The sequence below is a fragment of the Micromys minutus genome, assembly GCF_963924665.1.
Source record: "Micromys minutus genome assembly, chromosome: 23".
Taxonomy (NCBI): Eukaryota; Metazoa; Chordata; class Mammalia; order Rodentia; family Muridae; genus Micromys; species Micromys minutus.
Window position 1 is genome coordinate 885,813 of NC_137958.1, and position 16,154 is coordinate 901,966.

At 46.0% G+C, this 16,154-nt stretch overlaps 1 protein-coding gene across 1 annotated transcript in view; it reads left to right on the forward strand.

Annotated features, from left to right (window-relative positions):
- LAMA1 (laminin subunit alpha 1) overlaps positions 1-16,154 on the forward strand; it is a gene marked incomplete at both ends in the record, with an annotated part of 114,882 nt that overhangs the window by 59,554 nt on the left and 39,174 nt on the right. Inside the window, 11 exons of the mRNA XM_080936531.1 lie at positions 3,582-3,709; positions 5,288-5,374; positions 6,115-6,326; positions 8,425-8,531; positions 8,801-8,981; positions 9,674-9,810; positions 10,654-10,890; positions 12,186-12,329; positions 13,485-13,664; positions 14,522-14,707; positions 15,214-15,341. Coding sequence (XP_080792657.1) covers positions 3,582-3,709; positions 5,288-5,374; positions 6,115-6,326; positions 8,425-8,531; positions 8,801-8,981; positions 9,674-9,810; positions 10,654-10,890; positions 12,186-12,329; positions 13,485-13,664; positions 14,522-14,707; positions 15,214-15,341 — 1,727 coding nt within the window. The remainder of the gene's footprint in view (positions 1-3,581; positions 3,710-5,287; positions 5,375-6,114; positions 6,327-8,424; positions 8,532-8,800; positions 8,982-9,673; positions 9,811-10,653; positions 10,891-12,185; positions 12,330-13,484; positions 13,665-14,521; positions 14,708-15,213; positions 15,342-16,154) is intronic.

A 16,154-nucleotide genomic window follows, 5' to 3' on the forward strand; every position in this document is an offset into this window, starting at 1 on the left:
TTCTCATCTGTTCTGGATGCTGAGTGCCCACAGTAACTGCAGGAGGTGACTTCATTTCCCTTCAGAGCCTGGGGGAGGTTGCCACTCCACCCCCATCCCGTCATGTGGTCTGCAAACCCCCCCCCACCCCAGGCCCCCTGCCAACATTTGAGGGCGACCAGCATGTTGTGGATGCACTTCTAGTAGGTAGTATAATTGCAGGAAGTCTGTGCATCAAATAAAGATCCCTGTGCTTCTGTAAATGTCCAGTTGCAGAAGTGCATATGGAATAAGTCACATGTGCCCGAGTGTGCTCACCTACCAAATACAGTGGCTACTGAAGGAAGGCGTGCTAAGTGAGCTGTACACATTAGTGTGTCTGGTAACTACTCCATTTGTAATATATAATATTATATATTGTATATACTTTGTATGTACTTCGTATATAAGTTGTAGATATTTTTTAGAAGCCGTTTTAGAATTAGAGGGAAGCCAAGGCATGTCCTAGAATCCTTTGGAGAACTTGACCAGCATCTCATGCTGGGGCCATGCCATTCACCAAGCCATGTTCTCTCATCCCATCAGCTCCCACTCCATTTCCTGTCTCTGTTACTTTTAAAACCACGAGTCCTCTGGCTTAGCAAAGCTTTGTGTCCCTTGCTTCCTCTCTTCTATGGTAGCTCATGCTTTCTGGTACTCTCCAAGAATGCCAGGCCCTCTGCCAAATGCTCTCAGCTATAGATTGTCTCATAAGATGCTTCCCTGTGATTTCTCTGGAATCAGGCACTGGGACATGAGGCCGTGAAATGATATGCCTTCTCAGAGCTTCTGGGGGAACATGATGTGACATCGCTGCATCTGCTTCTGGGAATGTCACCCTGGGCCACCCAGATAAGGTGGTGTCTGCTGGGACTGTTTTCTGCCTTTGAATGAACAGTTTATTTTTAAGGGGAATGGATGAAAAGAAAGATAACATAGATGAGAGTTGAAAAAAAAAAAGACACAAAATCTGGCTTAAGAGCAGACTTGTGGCTCTGTAGCTGAGGTCTTGTCTTGAACCCTTCCGTCTTTTTTCTTCCAATAGAAAGAAACTTTTCAGAGAGATGACTGCTCTCGCTCTCTGGCACCTGGACCACCAGCATCAGCAGCATTTAGAGTGACCCACTCCAAAAGAAACACTGAGATATGTGTTCCTCGTGCTTTCAACAGAATTGCTAAACAGTTTAGCCAAATAGAAATTTCAATACAGCCCTCCAATCAGATTCCACATTCCACATACTGATGTGCACCACGTAAAACACAGCTCTTACTTCAGAGGAGATAAGAGAAAGTTTGTTCTGGAGGCAAATACTAGTGAGTGGCGGCCCAGGAGTGCAGACAGAGGTTAGCCACACCCATACTCCATAGAACAGCATAGAACAACGGCTTTACTCTAAGTGTGTTTCGAATGCGCCGGTGGAATGGTGCTGTAGCAACATGGGGGATTCTCTGCCACAGGTCCCAGATGCCTTCTGATGACACCCTTAGACTTTGGGCTGGCAGAAAGTAGTGAGCTCTTAATTTAATACATTCCACAGGGTTTTATCTGCTATCACAAGGATGTCAGGTCAGTTGAAAGGACTGAAGAAAGCCCAAGATAAATCATAATTAGGCTCTGGATCTGCAACATTCCAACCTTCCCACAGCCACTGGAGTTGTTATCAGCTACCCAGACTGCCAGAAGGTTCTATGTGTCCATTCATGTTTCAGGCCAGCATAGCCCAGTATTTTAAAAATGTACAACAGGATTAGTTCAGCCATGTCATTTCCTGCCAAGTCTCTTGACAGTTTGAAATGCATCTGGGTTAGCGATGGAAAGAAAAACCAGACTACAGTTGCTTCCTCAATGCCTGAGAACAACAGGGATTTGCCTGGAAGCTCCTGAGAAAAGCAGGCTCATCTCTGAGGCCTGAATCCAAATCTACAGTTCACTATGGCTGGTGGTCAGTCTCCACATTTGAATTAAGGCCCCCAGGCCTAGAATAACTCAGTAAGAAAATCTGGGGCAGCCTGGTTTGAAATGGACAGAATGCCAAGTGTGTGAGTGCTGACTTTAGGTTCCTGTCAGCTTAGGAACAGCAGACATATACACAGGGTAGCAGAAAGAATCCTGTTCAAACTGATGTGGGAAAACAACCAAGTATATAGAATGGGTGTCTTCGAAAGGCTTGGGGTCCAGTGCAAATGGGGTGAGGGGAGGCTCAGGTATCATAAAACACAGGGTAGAAACTTAAGGAAAGTCAGGGGAAGTAGAATGAGAGGAAGTTTGTATGGAATAAGCCCAGCAGCTCCTTGAAGCCTGCGCCTGAGCAGTTGGTTGGCCCTGCCCTACCCGTGGTCTCTTGCCTGACTCACCTACCCTGCCCTGCCTCAGCCAACAGTTTTATATTTTCATTCTCTCTCTTCCTTCCCCACCCCATCCCCTTCTCTCTTTCTCTTCTTCCTCCTTCTCTCTGTCTCTCCATCTGTCTCTGTTTCTCTCTCTCCTTCTCCCTCTCTCTGTGTGGGTTTTCTTTCTTTCTTTCTTTCTTTCTTTCTTTCTTTCTTTCTTTCTTTCTTTCTTTCTTCCTTCCTTCCTTCCTTCCTTCCTTCCTTCCTTGCTTCCTTTCTTTCTTTCTTCCTTTCTTTTTTGACTGATTGTCTGGCTTGGGGTTGCTGACTTAGTAGTTATAACTTGGGGCACTCTGAGCTTCTAGACCTAGTAGGTTTGTAGTTTTATCACCTGATTCTAAAAATTTTGAACATGGAAATAACTTTAATTTTTAAATCAAATTTACAGGAATAAGAATAGAAGTCATAACTCCTGCCGTTTTCCCCAACTCTCATGTTGCGGGCAGTTCCCACACTTGCGCCGTTTGAGTCGCACCTGTCTGCCCATTCGGACACCCATTTACCTTCATGTCACGCCTGACTCCTACACTCACACCGTTTAGTTAATCAGATCTTCGGTACTAGGAAGTGCATTGAATGCACTCTGGCTGGTTCTCCTAAAATCCTACCGTGTGTATACTCTGAGAACAGCAACTGTAGCCTTAGTGCATTCAGAACCTACAATGAGTTGGGCCATTGCTTTGCTCCCTAACTCTACCATCCATTTTTTTCAGAGCTTCCACTGAGGCCAGGTATTGAATTATATTATCACGTCTCTTTAGGATTCTTTAACCTAAATTTTTTTTTCCATAATTCTATACAAGTCACACTAAAAACATTAGTCCAGGGTCCCGAGATGACTCATGGTTTGGAAACATGTTCAATTCCTCCAGAGATCTTGAGTTCCCAGCAAGTGGCTCAGAACCTGATCTATGTCTGCTCTCTGTAGACATCTGCACACACATATCAATGTGCCCCTGCTTTATGCACACACATCTACACATAATTAAAGACTTAAAACCTGTCAATCTGAAAGTAAGCAGCTCTTCTATCTTTCAGGATTCGTGTGTATTTTAGAACTTGGTTTTGCTCATCTTCTGTTTTAATGTGAGCACTAGCTAGTTGGTGCAGGACTCTTGAAAAATCCCATAAGGAACCCTGAGCTGACACATATTTTCATGCATCTGGCCTAGGTGTGTGCACACAACACCACGGGGGACCACTGTGAGCAGTGCCTGCCTGGCTTCTACGGGACACCTTCACGTGGGACCCCAGGGGACTGCCAGCCTTGTGCTTGCCCTCTGTCAATTGACTCCAACAAGTAAGTGTCAGGTCCCACTGTCTGCTTCTTTCTGGCCAGATCCTCACTGACACATTGTGATGTTGCCAACCGAGACTGTGTCAGGAGTGTTACTTGTGAATGATAATTGGTGACAGGGGAAAAGAGAGAGTTCTTTTGTGATTAAAAATCTGGAGCGTTTAATAATGCAAAGATGCATGCAAACTCTGCTCCTGGACGCATTTCTGCCTTGTGTCTTCTTGAGGGACTTTCTGGAGAAGCTCTGGTGTCAGATATGCTGAAAGGGGGTTCAGCAGCCAGAGGGAACCGAGTGTGCCATTGGGACATCATAAACACACACCCTGCTTGAGCAATTGCAGTTGGTCCTGAAGCAGAAAGCAGGGTGTGTGTTGATAGAGATCTTTACATTAAATTATTATTTCATGCCAGGGCATGTGCATTCTATAGGCCAGTAGTTTGCTATCAAATTTTCCCTCCTCCTCCTCCTCTGCCTTCCCCTCTTTGCTTCTCTGTCCCCCTCCCCCATCTCATTGGCATTCTTCCTCTAGCCATTACTAGTGAATTCCCTCCACAGGAGTTTTTGCTTGAAACTCTGCTATGTAGAACAGTGCTGATTTAGACTCTGCCACTGCCTCAAAATTCTTAAGGCTGGATAACTTAGGAAGAAAAGACATCTGTTAGTTCGTTCTGAAGGTTCCAGGATCTGGCACCAGCCTCTTCTGATGGCCCCATAGTGACTCACCACAGGGGTGGACTGTGTGTGAGAGACAGTTCACATGACACAGACAGAGGTTTAAGGTTGGCCTCACTGTCTGGTAACAGCTCACTCTCATGAGAACTAACAGAGTCTTATTCTAATGACATCGTTCCTGAAGGCCATGGCCCAGTGACCAAACCACCTCTTCTCAATACAATCACAGTGTGACACAACCTTTCTTCATAGGAAACTCTGAGGAACATAACCACCCAAACCATCCCAAAGTGGTAGTTACCCATGAAATGGTGAGGTACTGTCCATCTTCCTGATTCAGGCCACTCCAGGACCTTGTCTTTCTGTCTGTCTGTCTGTCTCTCCCCCTCACCCTCTCTCTCTGTGCGTATGTGTTTATGTATCTGTCTGTGTGTATATCTATGTCTATGTATGTCTATATGTGTAGGTATTTGTGTATCTGTCTGTGTCTGTGTGTCTGTGTGTGACTGGAAAGTCTGTCTTCTGAGCTTGAAAGATCAGTACTAGTGAACCACAGGAGTGAAAGGGAGTTATCCAGTTAGCACTGAACTAGTCAGAGCTTTCAAATAGTCTTCTCAGGGATGAAGGCAGGACAGGAACTGGGGAAGGAGCAGTCAGCAGTTAGTACAGAGGTGGGAGATGGCAGTGTACTGTGGGCTAAGTAAAGGATAGAGGGAAAAAGGCAGGAGACACAGGAGTGTGCCAGGCTATCTCTCTGCATGGCAGAGGCATTGAATTCTGGGCTAAAGGCTGGGAGAGAACCTGCTAAACATTTGTTAGGACAGAGGCGTCAGAAAATCTCCCTTTAAAATATTTAGAAACAAGTAGCATCCATTGGACAATCACACTCATTTCAACTGCTTTGACAGTTTCAGCCCTACCTGCCACCTCGTCGATGGAGAGGAAGTGGTCTGTGACCAGTGTGCCCCGGGTTACTCAGGAGCCTGGTGTGAGAGGTACTTTGTGCCACCCCATTCCCAGTTTCACAAAGCAGCGATAACATTACTTCAGAAATGCTAATTGACACATATTAGTTGTCCATAGCCCTGTAGCTATGATGTGATAATTCAATGCGCGCAGTGTGTAGTGATGGGTGTTCAGTGCATACAGTGTGTAGTGATGGATGGGTGTTTAGTGCGTGCAGTGTGTAGTGATGGGTGCTCAAAATGTGTAGGTAAGTGTGGTCTTGGCGTCTCGGTGCAGTATCATTACTTCGTAAGATCTTGGAGAAAAGCAGGGTGAGAGAACAGTGCCCCCTCCTGGTGCACATCGGTATTCATACCAGGGGCACTGGTGAGGGCGAGGGAGGTCAGTGGTTACGGTTGTCCTGTGTCTGAGAATTCAGTTGTTCAGACAATAGTGAGGGTATTGGGTGGTCTGATTTAAGAGTCACCTTCTGTTTTCCCATGTGTAAGCTTTGGTGTCTGCCTCCGGTTCGGCCTGTCAAGAGCTGGATGGCATTCTCGGCAGATCATGGTTGCACATCCTCTGGGCTTATGCTCATTTGGATCTGCTCCCATCTCACAAAGGCGAGGAAGATTTGTGACTGTCAGGATGGAAAGTCACCCCTTTTCCATCGCAAATCTTAAGGGAAAGAGCCAGTCTGATTTATTAGCTATCCAGGGAGTCCCTGGCTTGCCCAGTAATATCTTGAGCGATTCAATTGACTAGATCCTGCTTTCCGTCTTGGGTATAGATGTGCAGATGGTTACTATGGAAACCCAACTGTGCCAGGGGGATCCTGTGTACCATGCAATTGCAGTGGCAATGTTGATCCCCTGGAGGCTGGCCACTGTGACTCTGTCACAGGGGAATGCCTGAAGTGTTTGTGGAACACAGACGGTGCCCATTGTGAGAGGTGTGCAGATGGTTTCTATGGAGATGCTGTCACTGCCAAAGACTGCCGAGGTAAGTGCCTGAGCCGGAGAGGCATGGTTGTTACATATGTCAGACGGACTTGGCCTGGTGGTAAATGTCTTAGGGTTTTACTGCTGTGAACAGACACCGTGGCCAAGGCAGCTCTTATAAGGACAACATTTACTTGGGCTGGCTGACAGGTTCAGTCCAGTATCACCAAGGCAGGGATATGATGGTGCCCAGGCAGGCATGGGGCTGGAGGAGCTGAGAATTCAACATCTTGTTCTGAAAGCAACCAGGAGAAGACTAGCTTTCAGGGAGCTAGAATGAGGGTCTTAAAGCCTACTCGCACAATGACACACTTCCTCCAACAAGGCCATATCTCCTAATAGTGCCACTCCCTGGCCTAAGTGTAGGCCTATCACAAAGACCTTACCTTGAATCTGTCTGGTGTACTGATGATGGGTCTCCTGTTGATCAGACTTGGACCCAATGTTGTCCATGGACTCAAATCTTCACTGTATTCTACAGCTGCTTAACTGGCGTCTATTTCTGAAGGTCTAGAAAATTTATAGCCTTCATGGCTTTCTGACAGCAGGGCAGGGGCACACCCTGGTGGTCTGCTTGGGCACTGCCTGACCCCATTTGCTAAGTTCTTGAAATTAGGGATGATGTAGAACCACTCACTGAGACAGGCAGTTTCATGGTGCCCAGATGATCTAGCTTTGTGGCTGATACCGAAGCCCTCAGCATTTGTATTTTTGCATAGTTAAGAAAAAGCTTTATTGTGTGAAAGTTTGAAACACGCATACAATGTATCAATTCGCCCCCACTCCCTCCCCTCCAGACCCTCCCATTCTCTCCAAACCCTCCCCATCTCCTGTTCTTTCAGTTCTGCTACTGTGTGGGTGGAGTTGGGACCACCCACCTAAGCTCTGGTGGCAAAAAGGGAGTGCACAGTATCTCTGAAGAAAACGATTTAGTAGCCATGAGCTGCCAGCTCAGCTTCATGGGTCCCCACTGTAGATCCTCTTGCGTTTCTGCTGCCTCTACCTGTGTCTCAAGGAAGGGATGCATGGATAATAATGCCTTGTATATTTTGATAATTCCGGGTAAATGTTGTTCTTATATGACAGCACAGAGAAAAGGTGGTGCCAATCAAACAGAAAACTAACATTGTAGGCCTGCATTAGATACAAAAGAGAACGGCTTTGGCTCATCAACCTGAACTTCAGCAAAATGGACACTTTAATTTCAGATGTAGGGAGTGGGTGGTCTATGGGTCAAATTCTGAAGAAAGATCCTGCACCATGGACACAAAGATCTCGCTGAATTTAGTGCTTGCAGTGTCCCGGAGACTTTGAGAAGCAGTGTGTCAGCACATAAGAGACCAGCATAAAAACTGAGAGAGAGGTTGATTGACATACCAGGGAAGAGTGGGTGCCAGGGAAATATACTTCACAAGAGTATGTCAAAAAAACAGAGAGGGGGAAGAAGGGGGAGAAGGGAGGTGAGAAAGGGAGGGGTGGGAAAGGAGAGGCGGAGAGCTGAGAGAGCCCCAGCTGGAGAGTAATTATCCCTGTGTTAGGAAGAAGTCATGTTTAAGTCAGGCTATGGGATGCAAGAGGAAGTCCTTTGTAAAGGGCAAAGTTGGGCATTGCCCCACATATACCAAGGAAAACCGATGGCAGGAAGGAAGCCAGGTTCTCAGAAAAAGTGGATTAGCCAGGAAGCTGATCACAGCTTTCTCTCTCAGGCTGTCAAGTCTTCAGGTCCAGGGTCAACACTCCCACTTCTGAGGTTGCTTCCCACATGGGTGGGCTTTCACTGTCTGTGAAGTATGTTAGCTCTGTGACATAGTGTGAGGCTTTCACTGTCTGTGAAGTATGTTAGCTCTGTGACATAGTGTGAGGCTTTCACTGTCTGTGAAGTATGTTAGCTCTGTGACATAGTGTGAGGCTTTCACTGTGAAGTATGTTAGCTCTGTGACATAGTGTGAGGCTTTCACTGTCTGTGAAGTATGTTAGCTCTGTGACATAGTGTGAGGCTTTCACTGTGAAGTATGTTAGCTCTGTGACATAGTGTAAGGCTTTCACTCAAATTGAAGGTATGTAAATAAATAAAGCCCTCTGTGTCTTGTGTGTCTTAGCCTGTAACTGCCATGAAAATGGCTCCCTTTCTGGTGTCTGCCATCTGGAAACTGGCCTGTGTGACTGCAAACCTCACGTGACAGGACAGCAGTGTGACCAGTGTCTGGTAAGATGCTTACCGAACATTGCATGTTATTCAGTGACTTGCCAGTGTTTAGAATTGACACTTAACCTGGGTCCTCAGACACAAATCTATGTGGGAAGAGCTCACTCCCAGGCTTGGCCACTCTGAGCTCTGCTTTCCTACCAAGTGAACATGCACACAGCGTGCTCAGAACATGTATGAAGTGTGCCCAGGAACAGGCATGTGCTTGAAGAACATTACATTGTGTGTGCAGGCCACTAACCCATGGTTCTTCCTCTTTTACGACACAGCCTGGCTATTATGGGCTGGACAGGGGGCTTGGCTGTGTGCCCTGTAGCTGCCGTGTGGAAGGCTCCATGTCTGACAACTGCACAGAGGAAGGCCAGTGTCACTGCGCCCCAGGTGTATCTGGAAAACAGTGTGACAGGTGTTCGCATGGCTTCTATGCCTTTCAGGAAGGCGGCTGCACACGTAAGCTCTGGGCTACCTTATGCCCCCCTTTTGTTCCTTGCCCTGCCACTGTTCTTGGTGTCAGAATAACTTCCCTGAAAGCTACTTTTATCTTTACAGTGGGGCTCCATGCCGGCTTTCTGTTTCTAACCTCTCTTAGCGCGCAGGCGTGCACTTTGGTTCTGATTCCCAACCTGCTTGTGTATGTGAATTTAAGTCTTGTTTCTGAGAACCTAACTAGTGCACATCCAGCAGCTTTTGTGAGGACGAGGAGGTCATAGCTAACACAAATGATGAAAAGTCAGTGGCTTTAGAGCCATAGTTCCCAACCTCCTATTGCCATGAGCCTTTAATACAGTTCCTCACGCCGTGGTGACCCCAACCTAAACTTACTTTCCTGGCTGTTTCATGACTGTCCGTTTGCTCCTGTTATGAATTGCAATGTACATATGTAGTATGCAGGATGTGTCATATGTGACCCCTGTGAATGCTGTTCAGCCTCCTTCGGGGTTGTGACCCACAGGTTGAGAACTGCTGCCTCTCTTCCTCCCTCAGACCCTGGGCAAGTCGGGTGTGAGGGGATGGCTGAAGAGGTCTCAGAGTCACTGCATATCTTTTAATGGTGCTCCCAAGTATCAATCCTAACTGTGCCTGCAACTCTCATGCTTGGGCCACATCCCCCGTCTGAGTCTGCGATGCCTCTTTTGTTTCAGCCTGTGACTGTGCTCATACTCAGAATAACTGTGACCCCGATTCTGGAGAGTGTCTCTGCCCCCCTCATACTCAGGGGCTGAAGTGTGAGGAATGTGAAGAGGCATTCTGGGGCCTGGACCCGGAGCAGGGGTGCCAGGTGGGTGTTGCCCCAGTGCTGGAGTGAGCACTCCCTTCCCGTGGCGGCCAACTCCCTGTCACCCTGGCTGTGAGCAGCTACATCATCATGGTTCACATTTGAAATCCAAGCAACTCGGAGTACTGCTCATGTTCCCAGAAGCCTGGCTACAGGGGGACTGCTTGGGTTTAGTTATTAGATAGTCTGGGGAGCCAGGCTATAGTCCCCACCTTTAATTAAATAAACATGTAAATAAGGGACCCATAATGCAGGAGACTCAGCGTTTTTCAAATTTCTTATTAAGGGTTTTCTTCAAGAATTTAGCTGTGAAATTGGTAGGTAGAATTGGTATATTATAGGCATAAATATACATCTATATGACTATATATAGCTATATAGTTATCTATCTATCTAACTATATAGATATAGAGATACAGAGATTTATTGATATTGACCTTTAGATATGCTTTGTCCAGTCTATATGCTTTAAGCTCATGTATATTTTCCAGTGGAGTTGTCAGTAGTTTCATTAGAGAATCAGGTTGAATCTCAGAGCTCGGTCTTTGTGTAAATAATTAGCTTAGAATTAGGTACACTTGGGTTTTAGAGTAGTGGGACCATTACTTCTAAAATATTTGTCTGAGTAGATCACACCATTAGATTTAACTCTAGTTCAGAGTTCTAACTCACTGCCTTGGTGTCAATAATGTACACACAGGTCCGGCCATGTACCCCTTGTCCCGTGGTCCCTGGCAGAACAGCCAGAGGGTCAATTCATTACATCATTGCCCCAGATGTTTCTCTGGGTTTCTGTACTTTCTGGGGACACTTAAGCTCTGTCCTTATGTTAATTTTACTCCCCAGGCTTGCAATTGCAGCGTTGTGGGCTCCACAAGCCCCCAGTGTGATGTTCTTTCTGGCCGCTGCCCCTGCAAAGAAGGGTTTGGTGGGCAGAGCTGCCACCACTGTTCCTTGGGCTACAGAGGTTTTCCTGACTGTGTTCCTTGTGACTGTGACCTGAGGGGGACACTGGCTGACACCTGTGACCTGAAACAGGGTCTCTGCAGCTGCACAGAGGACAGTGACACATGCTCCTGCAAGGTATCGTAGGCCCTTGAGCCTCAGTTTCCTTCTCCCATCCTCCTCCTTTCCACTCTGGGGGCTTGATTAGAAGAATGGTTCCAAACACTTTCTCAGATTGTTTCATACTTCCGTACCACCTGTCAATGAAACGGCTGATGGCCAATGAGCTGGGGCAGGAAATAGGTAGGACACTGTCAGGAAGAAAGAATTCTGGGAATTCTGGGAAACAGAGATAAGAAATGTGATGGGAGGGAGACTTGGGGAGACGTGCCAAGGAGATGCATGTAAACCAGCAGGTAGAGAAACTTAGAGACATGCTGTGAAAACGAGAAGGAAGAAGCAGGCCAGGACTGAAGGAGAGGTTAACCAATCAAATAGTAGACATAGAATAGTTAAAATCGGTTAAATAAGTTAAGAGCTCATTGGGGGATGAGAGAAAACTTACGGCTTAGGCCTTTATTAATATTAACAAATAACTAGTTTCTGAGTTGTCATCTGGAAAGCCAGAGCCAAGAAAGGAAAACAGCTTTAAAATTATTATAACAAGTCACAATGTTCCCTCCTAAAATGATGAAAGAGTCTTAGAACAGAATTTTACCCCTTAACAAGTGTGTGGCGACTAGAGTTCCCCAAAGACAGAGCTTTCTAACATGTGCCCATGGTTGAGTAGCCATTCATTGTTGAAGAAACAAAGCAGCTAGTACGCTTTGAGGAAGATTTGGGGGTTTCACAAGCTTTGCTCTCAGTTATCTGCTTGCTAAGGCAAAGGGAAACTATGTACAATGTTTTCCTACGAGGCAGGAGTTTAATGTCACTTTAACTTGCATTATGTGTCCACGGTTTTCCCAGCATGCTTTGTTGCTGGGTCATGGCCACTTTCTCTATTCATCTCTGTGAGGAGGAGGTAGTGACAGCCTGAAACTGGGGTGTTGGTGTAGTGCTAGAGGTACTGATGGAAGCAAAGATTCAAAGAGGCTCATTTTCTAAGTGTCTTACCATGTTTCCTGGCAACAGTTCTAGCTCCAGAAGTCAGAATGGCTAGGGTTTGTCTGGAGGCCCTTAGTATCACCTAGAGACCACAGAGACACTAGAGAATACACATTTGTAGTTTCCTCCACTATAGTTTTGATCCTTGGTCATAACTTGGGATTTCTGAGCATCTGACTTCAGCAAAAGGCGTGGCCACCAGAGACTGAGTTTAGCAGTGCTCGTTTTATTATTTTGTTAATGTGTCTTATTATTTTGTCTCTCTGTGTGCACGAAGTCACATACCTTCTTTTTCAGGCATTAATTTATTTTCTTTTCATCTCTAGGAGAATGTCCTAGGACCCCAGTGCAATAAATGCCGAGCTGGCACCTTTGCCTTACGAGCTGACAACCCTCTGGGCTGCAGCCCCTGTTTCTGCTTTGGTCTGTCGCAGCTCTGCTCAGAGTTGGAGGGTTATGTGAGGAGTCCGGTAAGTCACATACATACAATGAAAGGACTTAGCCCTCTTGCCTTTGGTAGTCAGGTAGGCATTGCGAGAGAACAAAAACATCAGAAATTCTAGAATAGTGATTCTTGCTATATGAGTCAGAGTTGCTACTTCTGGGATCCAGTGATATAAACAGAAATAAAGGCTGTCTGTGCCCTCCTTCAGCTGGTCCACCAAAGGTTTTTCTCGGAAAGAAGAAATAACTACAGCATCTCTAAGGTGTATTTCCTGTCACTGGTGCTCCTGGGTAGCAATAGCTTGAACCTAATCAGTCACTGTGCCTCTGGTCATCCTGATCCAGGCCTGCAGTCCAGATAAAGTCTCTCTTCTCTGTCCTTAAAATGAAGCTCATCATCTGGGGACCACTGGGGGATCTTCAGATCAAATCTGGTTGTGTGTGTGTGTGTGTGTGTGTGTGTGTGTGTGTGTGTGTGTGTGTCTTGTGTGTCTGTGTGTGTGTCTATGTTTCTGTGTGTGTATCTGTGTGTCTTTATGTGTGTCTGTGGTGTCTGTGTTTGTCTTTATGTGTGTGTAACTGTGGTGTCTGTGTGTCTCTGTGTGTGTTCTGTGTGTTTTTATGTGTCTGTGGTGTTTGTGTGTGTATGTGTCTGTGGTGTGGGGGGTGTTTGTGTGTGTCTGTGGTGTCTCTGTGTGTCTGTATGTGTGTCTTTGTGTCTGTTGTCTTTATGTATGTCTCTGTGTGTGTCTGTGTGTGCCTGTGTATGTGTGTTTATGTGTGTCTATGTATCTGTGGTGTTTGTGTATGTGTGTGTCAGTGTGTTTGTGGTATTTCTCTCTCTCTTTGTGTGTGTGTGTGTGTGTGTGTGTGTGTGTGTGTGTGTGTGGGTGTGGTGTGCACATGAGCAGAAGCCAGAGAAAGATGTTGAGCATTTCTACTTTGTTACTCTCTACTATATCCCCTAGAGCCTAAGTCTTTCCCTAAACTTAAGGTTGGTTAGAAGCCCTTAAGCCACAGCTATCCCTGGGGGTTATAGATCAGCATGCAGCCACCTGTGCTGTTATATAAGAGTGTTGGCATCATGGGTATTCATGCTTACACAGCAAGTGCTGTTACCCACTGAGTTATGGGTACTTAACTCCTAATGGGAAGCACGTCTTTCTCCTTATCATCCCTAGATAACTCTAGCCTCCGATCAGCCCCTCCTGCATGTGGTTTCACAGAGCAACCTCAAGGGCACAATTGAAGGTGTGCATTTCCAGGCTCCTGACACCTTGCTGGACGCAGAGGCTGTCCGCCAGCACATCTATGCAGAGCCATTTTACTGGCGGCTACCAAAGCAGTTCCAGGGAGATCAGGTGAGCTCACCCCAGCCTCTTTCCTCCCATTCCCACAGAGAAAATCAGAGTCTTTCTTCTGCCTGTCACTAAAGGACTTGGGTGTCCAGTCACTCTTCTGAGTGAAGGCGGAAACATTCTGTCCATATAAAATCCCTACAAAGGCTTGGTTTTCAAATGTTTTCATTTTTAAAGCTCTTACGTTTTCATTGATTTGTATTACTTTTTCTCTTTTCTAAGGCAACAGTCCAACAAGGCTGTATGTGGCAGTGTGAGGTTTGCCCTGAGAGCCCTTATATAGAAAGTGACAGTCAGTTGGCAAACTTTCTCCCCTGAAGGTGATCGCAGCTTTCAGTGCCAGGCAAGCTCAAGAGAACATGAATTCACTCTGATCTTTACCTCATTCCCTTTTTCTGAGATAAGGTTCAGTGTTAGCCCAGGCTAACTGCAAATTTCCAACCCTCATGCTTCATTCTCCTAGGTGCTAGGATTTACACCACCATGTGGGCTCACTTTCATCTTTAAATTTTAAAAACCTACCCCACGAGTCCTATAGATACAGATGATTTTAATTTCAAGAGGCTGAAATTAGAATCCTTGCCTCGGCTGGTTTCTTCTCAGACTGCATTTGGTGGAATCACTAGACCAGCTTCAGTCTATCTCACAGACCATTAATAAGCAGAATTATGTGGAGGTAGATTCCAGAGGACAGTCTCGCAATTGGATACATTGTAATACTCGCAATTGGATACATTGTAATACTCGCAATTGGATACATTGTAACATGCAAGGCCTTTTTTGTAATGAGAAGCTTTCCATAAAAAAGTCCTGAAACTAAGGCTGCAGCAGAGGAATAACATGAGTTTGTTGTTTGTTAGCTCTTGGCCTATGGTGGGAAACTGCAGTACAGCGTGGCTTTCTACTCTACCCTTGGCACCGGCACATCCAATTATGAGCCTCAAGTCCTTATCAGAGGAGGTCGGGCCAGGAAACATGTCATTTATATGGATGCCCCAGCACCAGAGAACGGAGTGAGACAGGATTATGAAGTGGAGATGAAAGAGGTGATGTATGGTTGTCCCGTGTACGTTCCTTAAGGATGCAGACATTGCTATCAGGGTAACAAAAGCCCAGAGCCAGGCCCCGGGAGACAATCTCCAGTGACTTACCAAGAGTTCTAAGAGCAATTTATATTTTGTGGCTTTATGGAAGTCAAACTACAGTAGTTGTTGCTTATCTACAGCTTTGCTCTCTACAGTGTTGGCTGTTCAAGTCAACTGAAGTCCAGACATATTAAATGGAAAATTCCAGAAACAATTCTTAGGCTTTAACACTGTCTACTGTTTCTTGTCTCTTGATGCATCTCTCTGCCCTGCCCTGCTCCGAATGTGTCTTCCCCTGTGTGTGCTTCCTGCCTGTTAGGTTACAGTCTATCTTTGTCAGTTCGTCAACCTACCCAGAGCAGGACTGATGTTTGAAGCTGTCTATGAAATATCTGTGTTCTCCCTTTAAGGATATGTCTGTGAAGGTGTGACGTCTGTATTTAATTGGTCACATTTCTCATCCACAGGAGTTTTGGAAATATTTTAACTCTGTGTCTGAGAAACATGTCACACACTCCGATTTTATGTCTGTCCTTAGCAATATTGAGTACATCCTTATCAAAGCGTCATACGGCCAAGGACTACAGCAAAGCAGGTACTTGGGAGCGTTGTTATTTGATGCAGAGGTGGGAGACTTGTCCCCTCACCCCCATGACCCTCATCTTTATTAATAGATATATCTCTGGCTCTTATTTAAGCCTTGTTCAATATTGGTGGCTTGATAGTCAGTGTTTTGTTGCTATAATAAAACACCCGAGAGGAAACATATTAAAAGGAGAAAAGGCTCACTTTGGTTCTGTAGTAGATGCTCTTCCGTTGGTGTGATAAACACTCTGACGCAAAGTACATTATAGAAGAAAAGGTTTATTGTGCTTTGCGGGTCCATAGGACTAGGTAGCGGCAGGAAGGCGTGACAGTAGGCAGTTAGGGCAGAAAGCTTAACCGCATGCTAAATACACTAGAAGTGGGGTGAAGCTATCACCCTGCAAAGTGCACTCCCAGCGATATGACTGGCAAAGTCATACTCATACTTCTTAAGGCTCTGTACTGTCCCCAACAGCACCACCCTCAGGCAACACACAAGCCTGAGTGGGGATATTTCTCATCCAAACTTCGAGAGCGTCATAGTTGAGGAGGTTTGCTCAGCTGGCTGCATTACATGCAAGCTGCTTACCTCATAGCAGCCAGCAAGTAGAAGCAAGGGAGCCTGGATGGGGGATGGGGAGATGTCCCCTCAAAAGCATGTCCTCATATGGAGACTATTGGAACCATATTCTAAGGACAGTGCTACTTCCCATGATACCTATGGGCTATCATCTGGTATCCCATTAGGAAATATATTCAGTGCTGGGAAGAGCAATCCTGGCAGGGTCTTGAAGATGTTCAGACTTGCACCTATTTTCTGTAA